Below are 25,594 nucleotides of genomic sequence, written 5' to 3' on the forward strand. Positions count from 1 at the left end.
TGGGTACCCTTCTTTGATCTCATTTCTAGTCTTTTCTCTCCATCTCCACTATTCCAAACTTGTTTATTGACCCACAGAGATTTTTATATTTTTACTATGTACAGCCATTTAGTACTATATGGTATTGTTATATATGGCTTAAAGTTTTATAGAAATGGTATCAGATGTAAGTGTCTCGGGTACAGCATTATAAACAGCAATGCAGTTCTCCCTTGCTGCCCACTCACCTGCCTGTTGGTTACATGATGGCCCACACTGTGGAACCACTGGCCAAGAAGATCTTGAAAGGAGTTTTAGTAGTTGAATTTGTGGGTGTTTTTGGAGCATATTTTTTGTTTAATAAGATGGACACAAGCCAAGATGTCAGGCAAACAATGAGCAAGAAATTTCCCTTCATCTTGGAAGTGTATTACAAATCCGTTGAGCCTTCTGGAATGTATGGAGTCAGAGAATAAGATGAATAAAAATGGTTGAAAAGCAAAAATTAGCTGTTTGAGACCTTCATCGGGGAGAAGAAAGGTGAGCACACAGTACTGTAAACTCCTGGCCCCACAGAACAAAACAGGAACTTCTCTTGTGCCGTGGCTTACGGTCATTTTCCACCCACTATACAGATCGCCCGCTTTTGTTTGTTGCTTTCCTTCTGCATTTATTTATTTATTTATTTAGTTAGTTAGTTAGTTAGTTAACTATAATGTTTTTTTTTTTTTTTTAGTTTTTTAGTTTTTATTTAAATTCCAGTTAGTTAACAGAGTGTAATATTAGTTTCAAGAATTTAGTGATTCATTGCTTACATTTAATACCCATGGCTCATCACAAGAAGTGCCCTCTGAATCCCCATCACCTATTTAACACATCCCCCAACCGACCTCCCCTCTACTAACCATCAGTTTGTTCTTTATACTTAAGAGTCTGTTTCCTTATTTGCCTCTCTTTTCTAACCGCCCCCATGAACATTTGTTGTTTCTTAAATTCCACATATGAATGAAATCATGTGGTATTTGTCTTTCTCTGACTTACTTTGCTTAGCATAATACTCTCCAGCTCTATCCACATCATTGCAAATGGCAAGATTTCATTCTGTTATGGCCGAATAATATTCCATTGTGTGTGTGTGTGTATGTGTGTGTGTGTATATACATATATATATTTATATATATATATATATATATATATATATATATATATATACCACAATTTGTTTATCCATGCATTTATTATTCATACATTATATGTATGTATTATTCATACATTATATGTATATAAATACATATATATATTTATATATATAGTATATAAATACAAATATATATATTTATATATATATATATACATGCCACAATTTGTTTATCCATTCATTTGGCTATTGTTGCTAATGCTGCTATAAACATCGGGGTGCATGTACCCCTTTGAATCTGTATTTTTGTATCCTTTGAGTAAATACTTAGTAGTGTAGTTGCTGGGTCATAGGGTAGCCCTAGTTTTAATTTTTTGAGGAACCTCCATACTGTTCTCCAGAGTGGCGTGGCTGTACCAATTTGCATTCCTATGCATTTATTTTTAAAGGTTACTGGTTAACAAATAAACGACTAGGACAAGAAAGGAAAAAAAAAGAAAGAAAGAAATGTAATCATACTATAAACATGTATTTTGTTCAATTCTCTGTATTTAAGATTTTTTTTTCAGATTAATCCCAGAAACTCTGGTTTATTTCCTTTAGCTGCATATCTATTCCTGTTTTGATGGCCATTTAGCTCATATTTTATACAATGAGTGGATATTACTTCTACAAAAATCACAGAAGTTATTAGGAATGCTGAGTAGGGGTGAAAAATATTACACAATGAATTCAAAAAATACATTTGGCTGCAATATCTTATAGGAATTATATGATTTTGCCCCTAAAATGAAAATATCCATGGATAAGTTCTTCTTTTGTAGAGATGAACTCTGTTTAACTCGTAATAACTTAAAATTTTTCCATCTTTAATTTAAAAAAAGCTCTTTATCTTCTGAAATACTAAGAAGAATTTAAAAGAAAAAGCAAAAACCTATTTAGACTCTTTGTTATAAAAGTTTCCCAGGCAATCACACATCTGACAAAAAGACAGTTTTAGCCTTTTTTAAAGGTCAACTGAATTTTAACGTATAATTCACCACCAAGTTGACAGAGCTACTTATTTTTTTGAATGCAAAAATAGGACTAATGCCTCCTTCTTTATCCTAGGGGCCTGGCACATAATGGGTAGCCAGGAAATATTTGTTGAATAAACTGATATTGAATATATTGATATATTTTTGGCTTGAAAAGAAAGTCTGGGACTGAGCATGTTGGTATCAAAATGGGGAAATAAAGAGTGTGTTTTGCAATACAATGTGTGGGTAGAACATATACTTTAAAAGTGTGTTTTCTGGGGTGCGTGGGTGGCTCAGTTGGATAAGCATCCGACTTCAGCTCAGGTCATGATCTCACGATCCATGAGTTCAAGCCCTGCATCCAGCTCTGTGCTTACAGCTTGGAGCCTGGAGCCTGCTTCAGATTCTGTGTCTCCCTTTCTTTCTGCCCCTCCCCTGCTCATGCTTTGACTTCCTCTCTCTCTCTCTCTCTCAAAAATAAACATTAAAAAATGTTAAAAAAATAATAAAATTTGTAACTTTCAGAAAACCTGTAACATATGATTATGGTAGATTGAAATGAATTCTTGTCTGGCTTACTGACATTTTTATTCAATACCTACTAGATGACATTAAAGCACCAATAAAGGGTATCAGAAGACAGTATATTGACATATAAGTCAATGCTCATTTAGGGAAATATAGGTATGTGTATATACATATCACTATATACTACATAGGCCATCTTTTTTAGAAACTTCAAAAAGTTGACGTTATATTAATTCTTTAAAAAACTAATAGTTTCAATTTTATCATTAATTATTTCTTTGTTGTTTATATTTATTCTTATTTTCTTCAATGTATCCTCATACATATTAGCCATATTCTCAGGACACAACTTCTGGCAGTTAATGCACACTCTCCCTCTCTCAAGTATCTTTTATTTTCTGTTAAAATAGTGATTAAAATGTAGAAGTAATTTTGAAAGAAAATAAAGCATGTCTAAGTAGCTGTATTGATGGAGCCACTCTTTCAAATGTATTGGTAAAAATTCGTTGCGGATAAATTTGTGAAGACGTAACATTATGTTTTGTGCTTATAGTTTTCATTTATTCATTTGCTCCACAGTATCTTTGAATGCCTAAAATGTGATAAATTGTGTATCAGCTGTGCCGACTGTTTGGTAGTCCGGAGCCCTAAGCTCTAACTATGACAGCACAATCAATAGGCAGTTTGATACAGTGATTAATGATGCTGGCTCTGGGGCACCTGGGTGCCTCCTTCGGTCAGGTGTCACACTTCTACGCAGGTCATGATCTCGTGGTCTGTGGGTTCGAGCCCCAGGTCCGGCTCTGTGCTGACCGCTCAGAGCCTGGAGCCTGCTTCGGATTCTGTGGCTCCTTCTCTCTCTTGCCCCTCCCCTGCTTGTGCTCTGCCTCTCTCTGTCTCTCAGAAATAAACACATGTTAAAAATAAAATAAATTTTAAAAATTTAAAAAAGAATTCTGGCTCTGAAGGAGGAACCCAAGACTTTTCTTTCACCTGTGTGACCCTGAGCATGGTATACCATTGCTTTGAGCATTCATTTCCTCATTGATAAATGAGGGTGAAAATAGCACCGAGGATTGTAAGAGGATGATATGGTATGATGTGCGTACATCTCAGTGGCCAGCACATGGAGAGGGCATGGTAAGTTCAAGATGATGACGAAGCTGATAATGATGGTTATGTTGGGCAAGAGCTACATACTCTTAGGGTCTCTGTTTCCTCAGCTGTAAAATGCAAGATTGAACCAAGTTCTCTTTAAGAGCAAATTAAGGATTATTTGGTGCCTGTGGGTCACTACTAGCAGAAAACATTTGTACCTCCATTGCCTTAGGGTAAACTCTGCATCCTGGGAGGTCGTTGAGGGCTAGTGGGAAGTGCAAATACACAAAAATCACAATCCTGTTCCTGAGATGTGCATAGGTTAATTTTCCATAGTGTTTGCAGCCCCATATGTGACTTCTGCCAAATTCTAGCCAAGGTCATACTTTCTTTAATTTAACACAGTGAACTAAAAAGTGATCTTGGTTAGAGTTGAAACTGCAAAGTCACCACTGAAGGAATGACTGATCATACTTCTTCCCACTTTCAAAACTTTTAAGGTCTGTCTTGTAAACTTACACATTCATAACACCAAATACATTACTACTTGATACATTACTCATGGGATTTACTGAGTGTGTCAGGATTTTAACGCTTAAAAAATAGAACTGTTTATTTTTGAAAACTATCTTTAATATCTGTTTCAAAGATCATATTTGATGATCTGTTATTTTCTATACTGTCATTAAAAATTGTTCCATTTTTTGGCTGCCTGGGTGGCTCAGTTGGTTGAGCGCCGACTTCAGTTCAGGTCATGATCTTGCCGTTCGTGGGTTCGTGCCCCGTGTCCGGCTCTGTGCTGACGGCTCAGAGCCTAGAGCCTGCTTCAGATTCTGTGTCTCCCTCTCTCTCTCTCTGCCCCTTCCCCGCTTGCACTCTGCCTCTCTCTTAGAAATAAACATTAAGAAAAAATTTTTAAAAATTGTTCTATTTATGTCCCTTTTTATTATAGTATGTCTCTTTGGGGCACATAGTTTTGTTTTAGACTATTTCTTTTATTTGTTTTTGCTTGACATTTTGGGTTTTGGGGTTTTCTCTGTTCTGTTTTGATTTTGAAATGTATTCTCAGTGCTGATTTCTTCTTTTTTTTAATGTTTTTTTAATTTTTGTATTTATTTGTGTGTGTGAGAGAGAGAGAGATAGAGTGCGAGTGGGGAGGGGCAGGGAGAGAGAGAGAGAGAGAGAGAGAGAGAGAGAGAGAGAGAGAGAATCTGAAGTAGGTTCCAGGCTCCGAGCTGTCAGCACAGAGCCTGATGCGGGACTCGAACTTGTGAATCACAAGATCATGACCTGAGCTGAAGTCGGACGCTCAACCGACTGAACCATCCAGGTGCCCCTCTCAGAGCTGATTTCTTATATTTATAGCTTGAACTCAGTTTTGTCTCTCTGGGGGAAAGTGCACACAAAACTGCTAAATTACTTGCAAGTTTTCCCTCATCTGCTGTATTATCATTTAGAGCTTCCATAGCCTGTTAACATTTTCAAAGTATTTTAACACTGTTTTAATTTGTGTTATGCCTGTGAAATGCGAATGCCATAAATACCCCCAAAGTAGGTTACTTTATAAAGAATCAGTAAACATCTTCATTTCCAAGGGAAAATAAAGGCCCAAACTAAACATCAGAAATAACAGGTAAATATATTTAAATAAATGCAATATGAAAACAAATCTGAAGGAAGTGTTCCTTGCAACAGAGAAGGGGGGGGGTGGCTACAAACAAATGTTATTTTTTTTAAAAAATGCTTAAATAGGTTCCTTTTTAACTGTACTTTTAAAAGTGTATTACATTACATACAGCAAAGTGCACAAATCTTACATTTGCACAGCTCAGTTAATTCTGACAAATACCTACCTGGAGCTCCCCTGTACCACACACCTTGCACAGGATCATAACTTCCTGTGTACCGTCTGTCTCTCTCCCAGCTCCTTCTACAACAGTGTAAGCTCTCTTGAGGGTAGGGGCTGAGCTAAGTTCACTTGCTTCTTTGTGCCCCCATAGAGCCTGATAGGTACTTAATCAAGGATGGATGAATTAATAAATAAATGAGCACTCATTAGTAGGATATCCTATTATACAGCCTGGCTGCTTTTCTTAGTGAATCAGACCTGGGAAGAGATGATGAGGTTACAAGTAGACGGTACCTGTAGCAGCCTCAGCCTGAGGGTGTTGGAGGCAATCCATCAGTCAGGTCTCTCTTTAAGTACAGTTCTGAGCTCCTCAGAAAGAGGCAATCGGGGCGGGGGTGGGGATGCTGCGTCTCGGGGCAGACTGACCCAGGAAACAAAAGTCTGTTTCAAGTATTTCGTTCTTGGAGCCGGAAGCAGAGAAGTGGCAAAAATCTAATCAATACCTGTTCGTTGACACGCTAGGCTCGTGCCAGGGGGCTATTTAAGGTGCCAGCATTTGAAAATCCCTCCTGAAAGTAATATTCTCCATTACTTAGCAGTGTTCAGTGAGAGCAACCTCACAAAGATCAAGCATTAATTCAAAACAAATCTGTCTGGCTAACTGGGGACCACACTGGTATCTAGGATAAGTATCTTCCAGTGTATTATTTTGGTAAAATGTCAAGGAAAAGAAAAATGGAAAAAAGAGCGAAAAGGTATACAGCATACTTATGAGAATAAATCCGTCATGCATTTGCTTAGAGAAGTCATAGCAGGGTAACTGCCCTAACAGACTTGAATTTAGTGACGTAACTATACAAGTTGTAGTTTTTTGCTGATGCACTGGTCAAATGAGTGAGTTCTTGGTCCCATGGCTCCTTTGGATACCTTTTCGGCAAGTGGCCATTCAGGGAACCAGGCTCCTTCCCTCTTGTAGTGCTAGTGCCTAGGGCCTGAGAACATCTCCAGACATTCTATATCCGGCCAACAGGTGACGGGAGAAAAAGAGGTAGAGGATAGGAAAATGACATACATATGTTCACTCACGACCGTTTGGCCAGAATTTAGTTGCTTGGCTGCATGCATCTGCAAGGCAAGCTGGGATATGTTATGTGTCCAGGAGAAAAAGGCACGGGTGGCAAAAGGTAGCCAAGTTTTTTTGCCATAGGGCTGGCTGGGTCTGTCTTTTCCCTTCCTATGAACTGTTAGGTTTGTTTTAGTTTGTTTGGTTGTACATTTGGACCACCTTCACCCATCTTCCCTACCTTCAACCCCTGGTCTCTGGCAACCACCAATCCGTTCTCTGCTTCTGTAAGTTCAACTTTTCTAGATTCCACACATGAGATCACACAGTATTATTAGTGTTTCTCTATCTGACTTACCTCACTTGGTATGATGTCTTCAAGGCCCATGCGTGTTATTATAAATGACAAAAGTTCCTTCTTTTCGGCAGAATAATATTCCATTGTATATATACACCACATTTTCTTTATCCATTCATCCATTGTGGACACTTAGTTTGTTTTTCTGTGTCTTGGCCATTGTTAATAAATGCTGCATTGAACATGGGGGTGCAGGTGTCACTTTGAGATAGTGATTTTATTTCTTTTGGATATACACCCAGAAGTGGAATTGCTGGCTCGTATGGTATTTCTATTTTTAATTTTTTGAGGAACCTCCATACTGTTTTCCATAGTGGCTGTACCAATTTGCATTCCCACCAACAGTGCACAAGGGCTCACTTTCCTCTGCATCCTTGCTAACACTTGCTATTGCTTGTCTTTTTTATGATAGTCATTCTAACAGATGTGAGGTGATAGCTCATTGTGGATTTGATTTGCATTTCCCTGATGATTAGTGATGTTGAGTACTTTTTCATGACCTATTGGCCATGTGTATGTCTTCTTTGGAAAAATCTCTACTCAGTTCCTCTGCCTATTTTGTAATTGGATTATTTGGGGGTTTTTGGGGTTTTTTTTGTTTTGTTTTTTGTTTTGTTTTTTTTGTTATTCAGTCTTCTTTTAATGATTATTTTTAATTTAAAAAAATCCAATTCTCTGAAGAAAATGTCTCCTGTTTGACAGCAGCTGGAACTTTTACTTTTTTTTTGTTTTATGTTTCAATTTATGGTTTTATTTTTAAGCCCCTAACTCTTACAACATTTATTTGTGCTTTAGTATGAGGAAATGACTTAACAATTTTCTACAAATAATTTAACTTGAGTATTTAGGCTCTTATTTTAGAACCCACTTTAACAGTATCCTCAAATTTTAATGTTTAAATAAATATAAATAGATACATATCTTTTACTTAGCAGCCCAGAAATGATACATCTCAATCTTGCCAGGCAGCTCTCCCATTCTTTTTTTTATGATTTTTTAAAATTTATTCATTAACTTACATCCAAGTTAATTAGCATATAGTGCAATAATGATTTCAGGATTAGATTCCAGTGATCTATCCCCTATGTATAAAACCCAGTGCTCATCCCAACAAGTGTCTTCCTTAATGCCCCTTACCCATTTAGCCCATCCCTCCACCCACAATACCCCCCCACCGCAACAACCCTGTTTGTTCTCTGTATTTAAAGGTCTCCTATGTTTTGTTCTCCTTCCTTGTTCTTATATTATTTTTGCTTCCCTTCCCTTATGTTCATCTGTTTTGTATCTTGAAATCCTCAGATGAGTGAAGTCATATATTTGTCTTTCTCTGACTAAAATCACTTAGCATAATACCCTCTAGTTCCATCCACACAGTTGCAAATGGCAAGATTTCATTCTTTTTGATTGCCGAGTAATACTCCATTGTATATGTGTGTGTGTGTGTGTGTATGTATGTGTATATATATATATATATATATATATATATATATATATATACACACATACCACATCTTCTTTATCCATTCATCCATTGATGGACATTTGGACTCTTTCCATACTTTGGCTATTGTCAGTAATGCTGCTATAAACATTGGGGTGCATGTGCCCCTTTGAAACAGCACTCCTGTATCCCTTGGATAAATACCTAGTAGTGCAGTTGCTGGGTCATAGGGTAGTTCTAGTTTTAATTTTTTGAGGAACCTCCATGCTGTTTTCCAGAGTGGCTGCACCAGTTTGCATTCCCCACCAGCAGTGCAAAAGAGATCCTCTTTCTCCACATCCTCGCCAATATCTGTTGTTGCCTGAGTTGCTAATATTAGCCATTCTGACTGGTGTGAGGTGGTATCTCACTGTGGTTTTAATTTGTATTTGCTGGAACTTTTACTTTAATAACAACCATAGCAGATTCTGGGCCAGACCAAAGAAGCTGGTTGGGGTTGCAGAGTCAGTGAGAATGATTTGCACCTAGTTTAGGTTGCCGGTATGTAAGTTTCTGCTCCAAAAGACAATGAAGCTGTGCAAAGGACATAAACAACATCAGATGTGGGTGGTTAGGCACAGTATTCCATACATCCCTTATAGAGGTGGCCCAAGAGGTGGTGGTCCTGGTGACGTTCATGGACAGAGATCTCCCCAGAGCTGGAGGAGCATTAGGATATGAACCTGTTCCTGTCCACTCCTAGCCAAGTCATTGCCCAGAAAAAGCTTACATGTCTGTCTACAGCTATAAATCTCATGCTCAGATTTACAGCACTGTCACTGGTGATAATATCCAAGTTTTTGCCATAAAAGTTCTTTCTTTGCCAGCACTTGAGTCCTTTTCCTTACCTGGAACTGAACCTTGAAGCCATTCGTGCGTGTGCTGGGGCTTCCCACAGATCGTTCTAGTTGTGCCCTATCACAGGTGAGAATCCATTTTCCTGTCACAGCTCTAGAAAATAGATATGGGGGATGTAAAATGCTTTACTAATGGGGAGAGAACTTCTAGCTGATAAGGTAAATGTATAGACTTTGCTGTATCTTTATTAGCCGTTAAAATGATTTTTAAAAATCTTTTCCTTTTTTACAGAACAGTGTATAAGCACTGGATAACCCCCCCCTTTTTTTTACAATAAGTTATGTGCAGAGACAAAAAAGTATAGAATTCAATAAGACTATGCACCCACAGGAGCATTAGAGAACATCTCTTTAGAAATGTTTTCTATCTTCAAGTGAGCAATTTCTTACATTTCTGTCGTGTTAACAACATCATGCAAATTAGAAAATGGATGGTTTGATTAGTTAAATAAATTTATCAAGCTGAAAAGAAAACTGAACCATGCATTTTGTCAGGTTTTCTTTTAGGACAGAGAAAATAAATCAGCATATCAAGTGAAAAAACAATCACCTGAAGATCTTTGTTGCCCTCTATTTGGGATTTATAGAGAACTAGACCTCTTTACCCCAACTCCCGAGGAACTCATTTCCTCTACGCCCCAGCTGCACACAATATGAGCTTCTATCCTAACAGCATCTGCTAATACAGGTCCCATCTTCAGCTAGTTTTCAAGAGCTTTAATAGTCCATTGGCTCTGTGTCTAATTCATTTTAGTATCTTTAGTGCATGATAAATTAGCAATATTTAAGTGAATAAATATGGAAAAACTTCAGTCAAATGAAAACTGATCACCAAAGTTACAGGTAGCAAAGGCTTTCATATGCTTAGCTATAAGGATTTGCTTTTCAAAAGTTTTTTTCACTGAGACATTATTTTTTAAAAAGGGACAGCTTAAAAAAATTGCCTCCACATCCATGTATGCCAGCCAATCAGTCCCTTGTACATATCACCTAAGGACTCTGAATATAACATTATTTTACACATTCAGAGACATGGAAGTGCCTCCTTTCAGAAATGATATATTATTGTGTCCACCAGTAATGGTAAAAGCGATCTTGAAAGAACCAACTAAACTCACTTTTCCCCTGATTTTGTCGGTATAGTTGAAATAGGTTTATAGATGTCCCTTTCATCTGTGTGCTTTGACTATAGGATGTGAATCAGAAAAAGATTTTCAAAGGGGAAATTAACAAGAATGGGTATTTCATTTACAATTTGTGTCTCAAGTACATTATCAAGCAGGAATTTTCTTTTCTTTCTTTTTTCTTTCTTTTCTTCTTTCTTTCTCAATCCAAACTGTATTTTTTTTCACAATTTCATCTCCATTCTGGCTGGCAATTGAATCTTTCATAGATATCAAAGACATCATAGGATGAGTATAAAGAGCTTCTACTGGATCTTTAACCTGGAGTTTTTATTTCCAATGAGTCCAGTGTATTATTTTACTTCAAATCTGAATCAGAAATCGGCTAGATGGAATTGTGTCATGAAAATGAAGATGATTTTTTTTCCAAAGAGCAGAAGATTCTTATGAGAGTTGCCATTTAATGCCAGGGGTTTATTCTGATGTGCTTTTTATAGGTATAGATCTGGAAAATAGACTGTAATATTAGCAACTGTGTTGTGCCTATTGTGAGGATTTTTCACCTAATTTCTTTAAACGTAGAAATAAAAGCGATTACCCTTACCCATTTATTAGGATTACAGTGACATCTTGTGGCATATCATTTTCCCTTTTAAAACTTGCTCAGGTAAATGACACTTTAGTTCTTGCTGAAAAATTTTAGCTTTATGAATGTAATTTATATCGGTGAAAAAATTCAGAAGCAACTACTTGAAGTAGAAACCAGATGAACTTCATTTGGTTCAAATAAATATTTTTGAATAACTTCAATTGGAAAGATATTTTATTTCAAAAATCAAGAGCTAGCATTTCTTTTTAAACTTTCTTCCACTGGCGTCATTTCGACATAGGAAATGCTCTAGAAATTGGCTTCCGTTTAATCCTTGTAAAGACAATGAAATTAAAAATTAAAAGTCTGCTGTTAAGGAAGTGTTGTGTGTTCATAACTTCTGTGAATTGTTAGACCAGCTAATTAAAACAATCTTATTGGAGAAAAGGATGTTATTGAAAGAAAAAGAAATTTCAGGGCGAAATGCAGCCTCTGCACTTTAAATCTGATCATTAGTAGCCTCTTCATGGACTGCCTCTAATTAGCATGTGCAGTATGTAAAGTGAGAATGTTATTAAGCTATATTGAGACGTAATTTTTTAAAAAGACAAAGTGGATTCAATAGCCCCAGCCCTTCCCCTGCCCTCATCACACAGATACATTTCAGTCATTAATGTTCACCTCCCTGTGATGAATGCCAGAAACAAGCTTCTTTCAGATATTTTTTTAATGACCAAGTTTAGTCCACTTCAGGTACTGTAGAATCATTTTGCTGGAAGTAGTCACTGTGTGCAGGTAGTTTGGGAACATTTGCTTTTTTACTCCCCTCTTGCTTTCCCCCGCCCCTCCTTTTGAATTTGAACTTCTCCTCCATCTCCTTTTGAATTTGAACTGCTAAGCAATCCCTAACAGCCAGTGAAGGCAAACTCCTGAAAATTATAGGTGACATGTACTTTACGTACTTTAATAAATGTGATTCCTTCACAAGTCTTGATGTGAATAATATGCAGTTTTATCCAATTCGAGACATAAGCTGTAAGACACTCCTTTGTTTTAGGTACTAAGAAAGAAAAATCACTCAGTTAAACTGTGACACATTGAATAGGATAAACATTTATTTTCAACTCATTCAAAACAGTAAGTATGCCTTGTGGACTTATTTAAATGAGTTTTCTCATATGTCATCATTATGTACATTTTTAAATGAAAATATGCAAAATACAACGTTTCTAAAACAGAGTCCAGGGGAGCCTGGGTGGCTCAGTTGGTTGAGCGACTGACTTCGGCTCAGGTCATGATCTCGCGGTTTGTGAGTTTGAGCCCCGCGTGGGGCTCTGTGCTGACAGCTCAGAGCCTGGAGCCTGCTTCGGATTCTGTGCCTCCCTCTCTCTCTGCCCCTCCCCTGCTCATGCTCTGTCTCTCTGTCTCTCTCTCTCTCTCAATAATAAACGTTAAAAATTTTTTTTTAATAAATAAAAACTGTAAAAAAATAGAGTCCAGATCCAAGTCACTTTCTGTGCAGCGCTTGATGTCCATGTTTGCCCACACTGCTGTCCTTTGTGCCCCCGAGATCATTGGTGACACACAGTCCTGCCCAGACTGCCATTTTTGTCTCTAGAACTTTCTTCTAAGCTGTTGACAACTATTCTGTAAACTTTGAAACTGGCACCGTATCTTACAGAAAAAAAAAGAACCAATGCAAGGTTTTTAGGTGATAATCAGGATTTGCAATGCTTCCTCAAATAGTCATTATGACTTGTTCTCAAATAGTTTGTTGACAGACAGTCATCATCAACAAGATTACTGCATGCACAAGCAATGTCATGTCACAGCTGCCACCTCTACTGGCAAGTGTGAGACCCTATGAATCACTCCATTTTCATAAATGTGCAAACGTGAGAAATGATGTGCCTTAGATGGTCTGCAATATGATGATATTAATGCTAATAGCTAGCCTTTGATGAGTGACTACTATTTAATATTTAACATAATCCTATGAAGTAAATGTTATTATTTGAATATATAGATTACACAACTTGTTCTAGGGACAGGCATCTAGTAAGTGGCAGATCTCGTGTTTAAACTTGGTTCTCTCCCATATCACAGCCTGTGTTTTTTTCCACAGCAGTTTGGTTATAAATATTTAAGCGGAAAATACCAGAAGAGGGGGTCACTCAATCATATGGAAAAAAGATAATCTCTCCATCAGTAATTTTCTTTGAATAACAGACAGAGCACAGAGCCATTGTGTGGATAAATGTCAGATTTATGTATCCATGAATTATCACAAAACTTTCAAAAAAGGAGAGAGATGAAACACTGTCTCCTATTTGAGGAAGAGAAAAAAACTGCTATATCAGCTAGAAGCTGTGATGACTGCTGAAGAAACATTTTCTGGAACATGCCATATGTCACACATAACCACTTTATCTCTCCCCAGTTAAAGAAAAAACCCCTGCAATTTTCAAATAGAGGAAAAGTTCATCTATACTTAATGTATAATAAAAAGTGTATTTGGACAAAGGACAGTACATGTATTAACTGCACCGGTTTGATTTTCATTAATTAAACATCCTTTTCACAAATATGTGGATCTTTGTCTCACCAAAATCAGAACCTGATACGAACAAGATGATACTTTAAACCAAAGTAATTAATAAAAAACAAATAAACTGATTCTTCTGTGGGAATTTCTCTCCTTTTCTTCATAAGACACAGATCTTTTTTCCATGAGCTATTTTTACGTGCATATAGAGGCTTCAACATTCCCTCAAGAATAACTTTGTTGGCAGACACGAAACAAAGCGGCTGGGCTAAGCCTCAGATTCTCCATGTGTGCACTCTTAGAAGAAAGCACGCGGAAAGAGCTCTTGACATTGGTCTTGGCAATAATTTTTTGGTTGTGACACCAAAAACACAGGCGGCAAAGGCAAAAGTGACATGTGGCACTCCATCAATTTAAAAAGCTTTAGCACAGCAAAAGAAATCATCAACAAAATGAAAAGACGACCTACAGAATGGGAGGAAATATATGCAAATCACATATATGATAAAATGTTAATCTCTAAAATATATATCCGAAGGAAACAGAATCAGTATCTTGAAGAGACACCTGTACTCCCATGTTTATTGCAGTATTATTCATAATAGCCAAATTATGGAAATGACCTGCGTCCATTGATGTATGAATAAAGAAAATGTAATATATATTTACCTTTGTAATTATGTATATACATACAAATATATGTATATATATCAAATGTGTATATACACACACACACACACACACACACACAAGAATATTGTTCAGCCATAAAAAAGCAGGAAATCCTGCCATTTGCAACAACATGGATAAATCTGCAGGACATTGTGCTAAGTGAAATAAGCCAAACAAAGACAAAGATTGTATGATTTCATTCATAATATGGAATCTTAAAAAAAAAAAACAAAAACAAAGGAAAAGTGGAACTCATAGAAATAAAGTAGACTCGTTGTCAGGGGCTGAGGGGTGGTGGTGGGAGAAATAGATGTTGGTCAAAGAAGCACAAGTTGTAATGTGAACAAGTTCTGGGATTCTGAGCTACAACATGGTGACTATAGTGTAGAATACTACATTGGGGGTACCTGAGTACCCCAGTTGGTTAAGCATCTGATTCTTGATTTTAGCTCAGGTCATGATCTCACAGTTCATGAAATCAAGCCACGCATAGGCTCTGTGCTGACAGTGTGGAGCCTGCTTGGGATTCTCTCTCTGTCTCCCTCTCTCTCTCTGCCCCTACCCCAGCTGTGTGTGTGCTCTCTCAAAATAAATAAATAAACTTTAAAAATAAAAAGAATACTATATTGTATGCTTGAAATTTGCTAAGAGAGTAAACCTCACCACACAAACACAAAGGTAGCTATGTGAGATAATGGATGTGTTAATCAATTTGATTGTGTTAATCATTTCACAATGTATATGTATGTGAAATTTCATTGTACTCTTTAAATAGACACAATTTTATTTGTCGATTATACCTCAATAAAGCTGGAAAGATTTAAAATAAAAGCAAAAGATATATAATTGTTGATTTCTTCCCAAAATATATAGCCAAAGAGAAAGAAGTTTCCATAAGCTGTGCACAGTGTGTGTGTGTGTGTGTGTGTGTGTGTGTGAGAGAGAGAGAGAGAGAGAGAGAGAGAAATTATACATTTTAAAGGAAATGGAACTGAACTATGAGATGTTACCTTTTCAACAGAAATGAAGATATTGAAGAAATTATAAACAAAGTCAAACAATAGGAAAAACTTGGTACTATCAAGTATGTATTTTTTAAGAACTCCACAGACATGCTAATACCAAGGCAGAATCCATTTTCATTTAAGGGACATCTAAATTGTAATGAAATAGTTTAAGGTCAACATTCTGAATGGTAGAGTTTAATCTTATACCAGCTAATAAAAATTGCATTTGGGGCTTTATAACATTCTCATGCTTGTCTAATGATATTTACTCTTCCTTATAGATAACTCATTTAGTTGACTGATGGACTTACAGATATAGCAATAGATGTAATGCTTAACAAGTAGTGATACGGTAATAAAGAATATCACAAACTTAGAATATCAACACTGAATCAACATCAGTTAGCCCAATCTGTGTACATTATAAATGAAAACAAGAGCACTGTTTTACAATAACCTCAGCTTTATGAATAAACTATAAGCCTTCTGAAAACATAAGCTGTAAAAGATTCAGTGTTAAGCATTGTATCCTTGGGTATTCATAAATTTTTTGTGGGCACTGCCTATAAATGTCTCCATATTGTTAAAGAATATATTTCAAGTGTTCTAATATGCAGAGGAGGCCTGCATTTTTCCATTGTATGTACATGAAAAAGAAGCTTTAGAGTAAAACCATTGTTTTCTCTTTTTGTATAAGTGCATTGCATTTTTAATGGAGACTACTATCCCACCCCCTGAATCTCTCCAAGCTGTATGAATATTACACAGTTTTTGTGTTTCCATATATAAAAGTACGAAACGTGCAAACCTTATGTTAAGTGGAGTTTTGATACCAATCTGAGTCCATGTACCAAAAGCAGTCACATCACCTGGGAGCTTGTCAGAAATGCAGACTGTCAGGTCACACCCCAGACCTTCTAAATGAGAATCTGCATTTTTAATAAGATCCCCAGGTTACTCCCTTACACATAAAGTTTGAAAAGCACTAATACTTTAGGATACTTAATTGATTTATCTAATTTTCTATAAATATACTGTATCTAAACAATTACTATGTAAGTATTCCATGTGTATCCTTTTTTTTTTTTGGGGGGGGGGGGCGCAATATTTAAGATCTGGTGTATAACAAAATCGCCATGGGGAATCTGTTAAAAACAGATTTTCAAGTTTTTCCCCAGAGTTTAGAACTCGGTAGGTCTAGGGTCAAGCCTGGTTTCCCCAAACCATTACTTCCTTGAACAGAATTAAAGTTAATGATAATATCAATTCTTGTTGACGGCTCCAAATCATAGCAAAATACCTAACACACAAGTAAGTCGCATGCAAATTGTTTCTGTGAAGTTTGGAAACTGTTTAAGACTTTTTCTACAACCATTAATCACAGAATCAAAAATTTGGTGTTCCATTCATGGAACGTGATGAAATCATCTCCGCCAGCTCCTTCCCCCACCCATCCAAGGAATACCATTATCTCAGTCAAAGGATAACGAAGTAATTTACTGGAGACATAAGAAGTGGGCATAGCCCCCACTGGAATCTTCTTGTACTAGAAAATAAGACCAATATATTCTGCTAATATATTCTGCTAAAATAAGGCCAATATATTCTGCTAAGTACTTACCATGACTCTCCAGAGGTCCCAAATACCAATGCATCCAAGAGCCATGAGAGAAACCCAGAATGTGATACCCCAATTATAGACATTCAAGTTCAAAACATGAAATCCTTCCACACAGAATAAACAAGAACATCTCTGTGGGCAGCATTCAGCCCTTGACCTACCAGTTTCCAGTATCTGTACTAGCATGGTTTTTCTAGTTAATTTTCTGGTGACCTGCCAAAGGGAACATTTTTATTATTAATGTGTTCATGTGGTTTATTTTGGGAACTTTGTTGAAATTTGGATGTGACTTGCAGCAGCAAAACATGGTGATATACCAGGTTTCTAATCTATATCAGGCCTATGAAGCCCAGTGGGTTTTTAAAGACATAGTAAATACACTATAGCTATAATCTGGGGGTTTGCATAGTCCTATTTTTTTCCACCAAGTTTTGTCATAGAGCCTACAGAAGGTATTCAGTTTATACTCTTTTATACTACACTATGCACCATCTTCAGAGAAATAACAATTAGAATTTTTGTGGAGAACCTGTCTTCATCTGACTTGTTATTGCTTATTATGGTGGTGCTAACTTACTTTGGCGCTTTGCTTTTGCATGATTATGAAAGATTTCAGATGTCCGCAAAATCAGTTTCCTAGAAGTATCCTTATACTACAATCTATAAGATGAAAACAGAGTTGTTCACAGGATCAATATGTACTTTTATTTTAAATAACAGCACAACAAACACAGCGACACCACAGGACCATCACCTCAATGAGACTGATAACATTCCTTGACAAGTTGGTTTATAATTTACATACATTGTTTTTATCTGGAGCTATTTTTAAATAGTATCGTAAGATATACTGTAAAACACAAATCTTAACTGTACCAGTTGCACACATAATGTGTTTGGTTACTATTTTACATATGAAATGATTCAAAGTTCCTCAAAATCATGTCCACTGGTGTTCATTGTTTCAGGATGCATGACCCGGCCCATGAATAGGACTGTACCTGCATTGGGTTGGAAGTGAACAGAACAGGATGTGAACAAAAGAGTGGGATATTTACTTTCCTTCTTGCTTATAATTAGCAGTGTTCTCAAAATAAAAATATAAATAATTCTCTTTAAAAAAAATTGAACATGAGAAATTATCTGATACATAATGTGGTAAAAATGCTCTCAAGTTTTTAAAAATTATCTCTCTTTGGGGGCGCCTGGGTGGCTCAGCTGGTTAAGCGTCCGACTTCGGCTCAGGTCATGATCTCACGGTCTGTGGGTTCGAGCCCCGCGTCGGGCTCTGTGCTGACAGCTCAGAGCCTGGAGCCTGTTTCAGATTCTGTGTCTCCCTCTCTCTGTGACCCTCCCCCATTCATGCTCTGTCTCTCTGTCTCAAAAATAATAAACGTTAAAAAAAAAAATTAAAAAAAAATTATCTCTCTTTGGCCTATAGATACAATTCAGTGCTCATAACAGACTTACCTGTTCTCCTGTTCCTGATAAGAAAGAAAAATGGATGGTCGACAATAACTTGAGGATACAGCACAGCCATCCTACTAATTGCAATCATTCCTACAGCGCAGGGAGAAAGTAATTACATGTCTGTGGATGTGCAGAGACTAATGAGTAATTTCTCCAAACCATCTATGTTTAATGCAAAGGCAACAATTTACAGGAAAACAAGATTTTAAAGACTTAGAGTAAAAATTGTAAAGGTGCTAACATTTCTATTTGATCTTTAAACACACCATACACACACATACAGTTTCCTATCTCCACTCCACCAAAATACCAGAAAAAGTTATTCTGCCTGTTATTCTGTTTCAGATGAATACACATAGCTTTATTAAAATGACCTTTGAATTAAGGAAAGGGGGAGAATTAACAAACACCCCAGACAAAAAAACCAAGTTTCTTTATATCCTCGAATCATTATTTCTTTTGTCTAAAATGGGGATTTTCACGTGGGAAGTCATCAGGCTTTTAGTAACTGGCTAGAACGGCAGTGATTAAATGGAATATACAGCAGGAAGGGAGGCATGATGTTTCCTACAGCTGGGAAACCGAATTCCCCTGAGATCCTTATTATGGGATAACCGCGTTATACTTGCTACAGGGTGATTGGTTGTCAGGAAAAGGTCAAGATCAAACTGTGTAAGATCTTAAGCTTTCTTGATGCCTAAGACTACCGTGTTTCTATTTCTTCCTGAAAACAGTTTTAACTGGTGATATCCTTTTAGTGGACAAATTTATGGAGAAGTTAAAAATGATATATTACATTTTGCCAAAGGAAGGCAAAATCCTACTAAAATTTGCACATAGCTATTGAACATGAGATTGAAACAAATCCAAAACCAAAAAAACAAAAACAAAAACAAATGGGAAAAAATTCAATGGAGAAATCATTCTCATTCAACTAGGGAAATCAGAACACTGAAAACAATCAAGGACATTGAACATTTCGCTGTGAACACATGATGTAGGTCTACATTTTCAAATTATTTATATAAAAGTATTTTATTAACATCATTGAGTTACAATTATTTAAAATAATTTATTACACCTTGTTTATGGATGTGCTTTTAAAAAATCAAGACTGTTGACAAAATGAAGAACTAGTTTCCACAAATGATTAGGTGGGAAGAAAAGTGTTTAAATGGGCAGCAAGAAAGTATTTAAAATATCAAAAGAGGCAGCACAGCAGGGAAATGTCTTTTACAGAGCTGTCAATGTCCCCCTGCCTCTCCTTAGAGGTGGGAGTTCTCCAGTATCAGGGCAATGGAGGACGTGTGTACTTCATACTCTGTTTCGAAAACTCAGCATTAGCTTGACTTCTGAGTTAAAGCAGAGTCAGTTTTTTTTTTTAGCTTGGGTCTAAAAATGACCCCCACCCCCTACCCAAGATGATTTTAAAAATACACATCTAAAAAAGACAAGAAGATTTTAGAAAACTCTATCTTGGCACCTGAGGCAGCAGCAGCTTCTGAGCCTTCTTCATTAACCTCTATGAAGGACTTGTGAATTGCTTTGGAAAGAAAAATCTCTTTGTTATCTGCAAAACAAAAAACAAAAAACAAAAAAAAAAAAAAAAAGAGAGAAGAGAAGCATTTCTTCAGTGTCAGAAAGAGGGAAGCATCTTACCCTTTATTTAAACAGATTTGGGAAATATAAGTGACTTAAGATACTGATGTAAAACATAAGAGATCATGTTGTAAGATTATATTATGATTTCAGAGAAGCCTTTTCAGATTTGTCCTTATTTTATATTCTCTTGTTCGTGCTTCCCTTCATTTATTTGTATTGGTAATTTTCCCAATGTTTATGTCTTATATTGCCAGAGGAAGCAGGAATGTGGCTCTGTTTTTAATAGCAACTTCAAATTAGTTCATAATTCAAGATAAAACATCTCACACATTACACTCTAATCTGAAATTTTAAAGCACAAAATGAAAACAGGTAGAAATCCAGATATAGCCAGAATAATAAATGTTTAAAAATCTAATCTCTAATTATGGTGATAATAGAAATATCCTTGGCAAAGAAAAGCAAAATTGACTTCTAGATTGTACAAACATGAATATGTAAAAAAGTTACTTCCCATTCCAGTTAATTGGTTTATCTGAGGATTCACAAACATGCTTTATCCTAAAGTCAGAGGAAATAACACATTTTCATCATTAAGAGGACTGTTTTTCCCTTTAGGTTGTATTTCTAGTTATGCTTACTTTTAAATTAATGGCTGTTATGCGCTCAGTTGTGTTCTCTCAAAATTCATCTGTTGAAGTTCTAGCCCCTAAGACTTCAGACTATGAGTGTATTTAGAGATGGAGTCTTAAATGAAAATGAGTTTATTAGGGTGGGCCCTAATCCAATATGACTTATGTCCTTGTAAGAAGAGGAAATTTGGACACAGATAGAAAAGACCATGCATGATGGCTAATTTTATGTGTCAACTCAGCTGGGCCAAGGTGTTGGGTCAAACATTATTCTGGATGTTTCTGTACAGATGTGGGGTTTTGTTTTGTTTTGTTTTGTTTTTTGTGGATGAGATTAACATTTGAATTGGTGGACTTTGAGTAAAGCAGGTTGTCCTTGTGACGTGGGTGGCCTCTTCCAATCAGCTGAAGGCTTTAGAAGAACAAAGATGAAGTCTTGGGACTTTTCGCTGAATCTCTAGCCTGCCAGTCCACCCTGAAGATTTTAAATTTCCAAAGTCACCACAAGTATACAAGCCAATTCCTTAGTAAATCTCTCAGTTTCTGTCTCTTTCTCTGTATAGATACAGATAGTTCTCTCTCTCCAAACACACACACACACACACACACACACACACACACACACACATCCTGTTGGTCCTATTTATCTGGAGAACATTAATACAATATGAGAAGACACCCACCTATAACCCAAGGAGAGAGGCCTGAGAAGAAACCAACCCTGAAGACATCTTGATCTCAGATGTCCAGCCTCCAGAACTGTGAGAACACAAAGGTCTGTTTGAACCCACGCAGTCTGTGGGACTTTGTTATGGCAGTCCCAGCTTTCAGACTTGGGTTTCCAACTTTTGTCCCCAAAGTTAAAACAAAATGAACGAAAGATAGCTCAAATACGTAAAAAGAAAAGTAGCATCAGGAAGCAAGATAAAAGATTACTCAAGTTTCTGCCACCCCCCTCACCCCCTTTTTCCATTCTGGGAGGTCTAATTCAAATTTAAGATAACCTTGTTGCTGATGCAGTAAAAGCACAGTGGATTTCCCATTAAGCTGTTTAGTAAGACTTTGTAAGTGACCAAGTCCTACCTACAACAGACATTTTCCTTTCTAGTTTTCAAAAACCCATAATTATCTTACACTGATAGGGAATAATGTTCAACAATATTTTTGGTACATCTTTCACACAGCACCTGCTTATTTTGAATCAGCCCCAAGACAACTGAGTGCCAACTCTGAATATATTTTTAATAGGGATATTACTTCCTCAGCTCATATTTAGTATTAAGATATAAACACTGCATTATGAAATAGTCTCACATATTATGATATTTTCTCCTAGAATGCACTTGATAACTAGAAGAAAAATAAAAAGCAATAGACTTTTACATTAAACAATTAAGTATAATTAGCTCCCTCAAATCCAGAAGACTCATTTTTTTTCCACAACAAATAGAAAGAACAATACAAACTGCATTAAGCAACTAGTCAGATATATTTAGCTGACAAAACAAATACATGAATTCCAAGAGAGTAAAACATATTAACTATTTACTAGTTAACTGATGCTATATTATTTTCAGATTCTGCTGCCCATTTTCTTCAGTTTGCCAGTTAAGGTAGGGTCATGCATCAAGAGGCGGTATGATGGCCCTGGATGTAAAAGTGAGACAACGTAGTTCCTAAAGGGTAATGGGTGTTCACACTGCCAGCTAAGCCCTCTTTAAATATTCGGAGGGGCATTTTCAACGACACCAAATGATACGGTAGCCGCATCAATTTGCACAGAGGAAACTGCCTCCTAGCTCTTGAGTCTGATCTGTTGCCTGTACTAGACACCTTGAAAGAAGGAATTACATCCCTTTCACTCTGGTTTCTGCCACAAGGGTCTTCTCCTCCAGTCATCTAACCTCTTATATGCCCTCATTTACCCACACAGAATGGTAGGGAGATGGAGACGAGGGATACTACAAGGCACCATGGCAGAAAGATCAAGAAGGCAAGGATGCTGAGGGTTCTTCCTACAGAGTGAGTTACTTAAAAGATAATGAAGTGGACAAACCTTTAACAAGATTCACAAAGAAGAGAAATTACCCCCAATGAACAATATTAAGGCAAAAAAGAACATGTCCTAAGATAGAGAAGAGAATTTTTAAAAATCACAAAAAATACTTGGTACAATTTTCTGCAGATAAATGTGAATCAACTTTATGAGGTGTAATTTATTTACCATGAACTATATATATTAACAACACAATAATTACAATACAGGAAAACAAAGATATATTTTACAAAACAACACCACATTTGGTAAGTTTTGATATATCTTTGAACCTCTCTCCACAAATAAGATACAGAATATTTCTATCTCCCCTAAAAGACTCTTGTGCTTCTATATGCAGATAGTTTTGAAAATAAAGAGACTTGTCAGCAACTGGACAATTTTATAGGAATATATAAATTATAAAACTGAACAAAGAAAAAAATAGAATATCTGAATAATCCAGTAACCATTAAAATAGTTGAATAAGTAGACAAAAATTTCTCCCTCCTCAAAATTAAAGACTCCAAGCCTGGATGGTTTTCTAAGTGATTTAACCAATCCTCCAAAGAACAGATAGGCTTCTCTCTTATAAAACCACTTGAAACTCTAGAAAGAGAATAAAAGCAATCTAAGTCATCTATGGATAGTTTTACCTTGAGATAAAAATTGACCCAGGGCAGGCTAAGGAAAGAAAATCATAGGCCAAACTCACCTGTTAACATAGAGGTAAACGTTTTTTTGCTTGTTTGTTTTTTTAATCAGAACATTAAACCCAGCAACATATGCAAATACTTTTTTCAAATGAGGTTTCAAGGGATGTCCTAGTGTGTAATGACACAGTGGTTGAGAACTGCCCTAACTGACCCCATTTCACATTAGGGCTTCCTCCAGGATGATCTTATCAAATAGAAACCAGTTTATGCCACTACTACCCGACTGAAAACCCTTTCTCCCCACTCCTGCTGGCTCTGCCTCCCGCCTTGCCTTTGGCATATTGTGTACCCACGAACCTCGGGGTGCAATATGGGGGTCTCCAGGAGATTGCCTTTGTGCCGTTCATTTAGCATGCTTCTCGCCATGCTCTGTGCTCCAGATTATTTGCATAGCGATAATCTAAACATACCATACTTGATCCCTTCTGTGTCTTTGTTTCCCCAGAAACTCCCTTACCCCTGTATAGTCAGATACCTAATCTACTTCTAAAGCGCAGCTTTGAGCCCTGTTGGGCTTTTCTGCTCTCCTCTGACTGCTATTCATCACTAAGGTAGAACTAACCACTCTTTCCCACTGAACCCAGCGTCTTATTCTACTGAAGCCTTTATATTTGCAATATTTCTCTCTTCCTGAACTGTCAAATCCCTTAAGGCAAGGATTGTGTCATTGCTCTTGATGTCCCTGGCTTCTGACGTTTCGTGGGCCTAGTGACTGAACTAACGTTAAGAAAAGAGAGTTTCCTGGTAATGTGTGAGTTTCCAGTACTTAACCTAGCACGAACAGGAATTTAGTAATCGTTGAATGAAAGGGACTAGCTATTTCCTACTATAATAAGACTTTGGATACGTCACTCTATGGCCGTCATGGCCACAATTCTGTTCACAAGCATGGCTATAAAGTTTATTCTTGTAATAGATAAAACATATGACATTCATCCAAAGTGAATGCTCTAAGAAAATTGATGGACAACAGCACTAGACAGGGAGAGAATGCAAGGACCACACGCAGACTAAAAACTTAAAAATCCAGTCGTGGAGAAGGAGCTAAGGGAACGGGATCCAACAGGCCGGTGGCCTCATATATATTTCAAAGACAGCAAAATAAAGACTGAATCCAATGTTCCAACTCCAACGGACAGCAAATGTCTGCAGATGTACGTGAGACCTCAGGACACTTAACTTTCAGAAACACACTGCCCCATGAGATATACCAGTGGGAGAAAAAGTAACAGATAAATCACAGCACAAATAGCAGGGGGAAAAAATAAAATGAAACTTTCTTCTCTCGGGACACACTGCAAGCAGTCACCTTAAAATATAAGCCGAAAGTGGTTTCAACAAGAATGGGACTTGCCACCACCCAGTCTGGTCATGCAGGCACCTACTAGGCAAGTTCATGGCTTCTTATGCTTGCCTCCAATATTGCTCATCCTCATGTAATTAGGCGTCAATCAAGGCTGTCTTTCTCGCTAGGCCATACGCCATACACCTATTCCTTCAGGGCCTAGACCTCGCTGTCCAATTTATCTCCTACTTGCCATGCTTTGCACACTGCCAGGCACCAAGTAGCCACTCGGATATTTGGTGAATCAAAATGTGAGGGGGATTAAGGAGATTTACACTGATGAGCCCGTCTTACTGACTAGAGAAAAGTCCACTGTTCTCCAGAAAAGGAAAATAAATAAATCAAAGGCAAACAAAGCTACACGCAAAAAAACATTGCGTATGCTGGCCCCAAGCAGTCCTCCCCTTCTGGCCGCAGCAGACATTGCTGCCAAATAACTAGTCCTGCTTTCCTCTGGGCAGCGTGGAGCCAGGCTTTTCACAAAGGAGAAGATGGGAAAGGGGCCAGCAAGCCCTAGGTTTACCAGAGAAAAGCTGGGCAATAATTCAAGCTCTTCTGCAGAAAGCAGGGCAAAATACTAAGGCATTCATTCAGTCACTGAGCAAATATTTATCAAGTACTCTGTTCATAGGAGATATTGTGCAGGAAACCAAAGCTCTAAGTATCTGTGATTAACATAATGTTGGCAGGATGGCCATCATGCGAGTGGATGCCACTAGCTCCCTTGTGGCACTGTTCCTAAACACAGCCAATTTAAATAGCTTTCTGCGTCACCAAGGACATGCTTAAAATAACAAAATGAAGAGCGTTCCATAACAGAACCCGAGAATATCAAAAGCGTCTCTGTACTTGAGTCGCTAAAATATT

The 25,594-nt window shown here is 37.1% G+C and overlaps 2 protein-coding genes across 3 annotated transcripts in view; one reads left to right on the forward strand and one right to left on the reverse strand.

Moving 5' to 3' along the window:
• The first annotated feature begins 245 nt into the window (after positions 1-245).
• LOC122229591 (protein CEBPZOS-like) lies at positions 246-455 on the forward strand. Its single transcript, XM_042954870.1, has one exon. It carries the CDS (start codon positions 246-248, stop codon positions 453-455), a length of 210 nt encoding a protein of 69 aa, XP_042810804.1.
• Positions 456-17,613: 17,158 nt separating this feature from the next.
• The window catches only part of SERPINI1 (serpin family I member 1), a 71,745-nt gene continuing 63,764 nt past the window's right edge, over positions 17,614-25,594 (reverse strand). For both annotated transcript variants that reach the window (XM_042954581.1, XM_042954580.1), the window contains exons 7-9: positions 19,881-19,967; positions 18,398-18,487; positions 17,614-17,928 (exon numbers count right to left, since the gene is read on the reverse strand). In XM_042954581.1, coding sequence (XP_042810515.1) covers positions 17,852-17,928; positions 18,398-18,487; positions 19,881-19,967 — 254 coding nt within the window. In that variant the 3' untranslated portion in view covers positions 17,614-17,851. The remainder of the gene's footprint in view (positions 17,929-18,397; positions 18,488-19,880; positions 19,968-25,594) is intronic.

Source organism: Panthera leo, chromosome C2 (genome assembly GCF_018350215.1).
Source record: "Panthera leo isolate Ple1 chromosome C2, P.leo_Ple1_pat1.1, whole genome shotgun sequence".
In the NCBI taxonomy this organism is placed as follows: Eukaryota; Metazoa; Chordata; class Mammalia; order Carnivora; family Felidae; genus Panthera; species Panthera leo.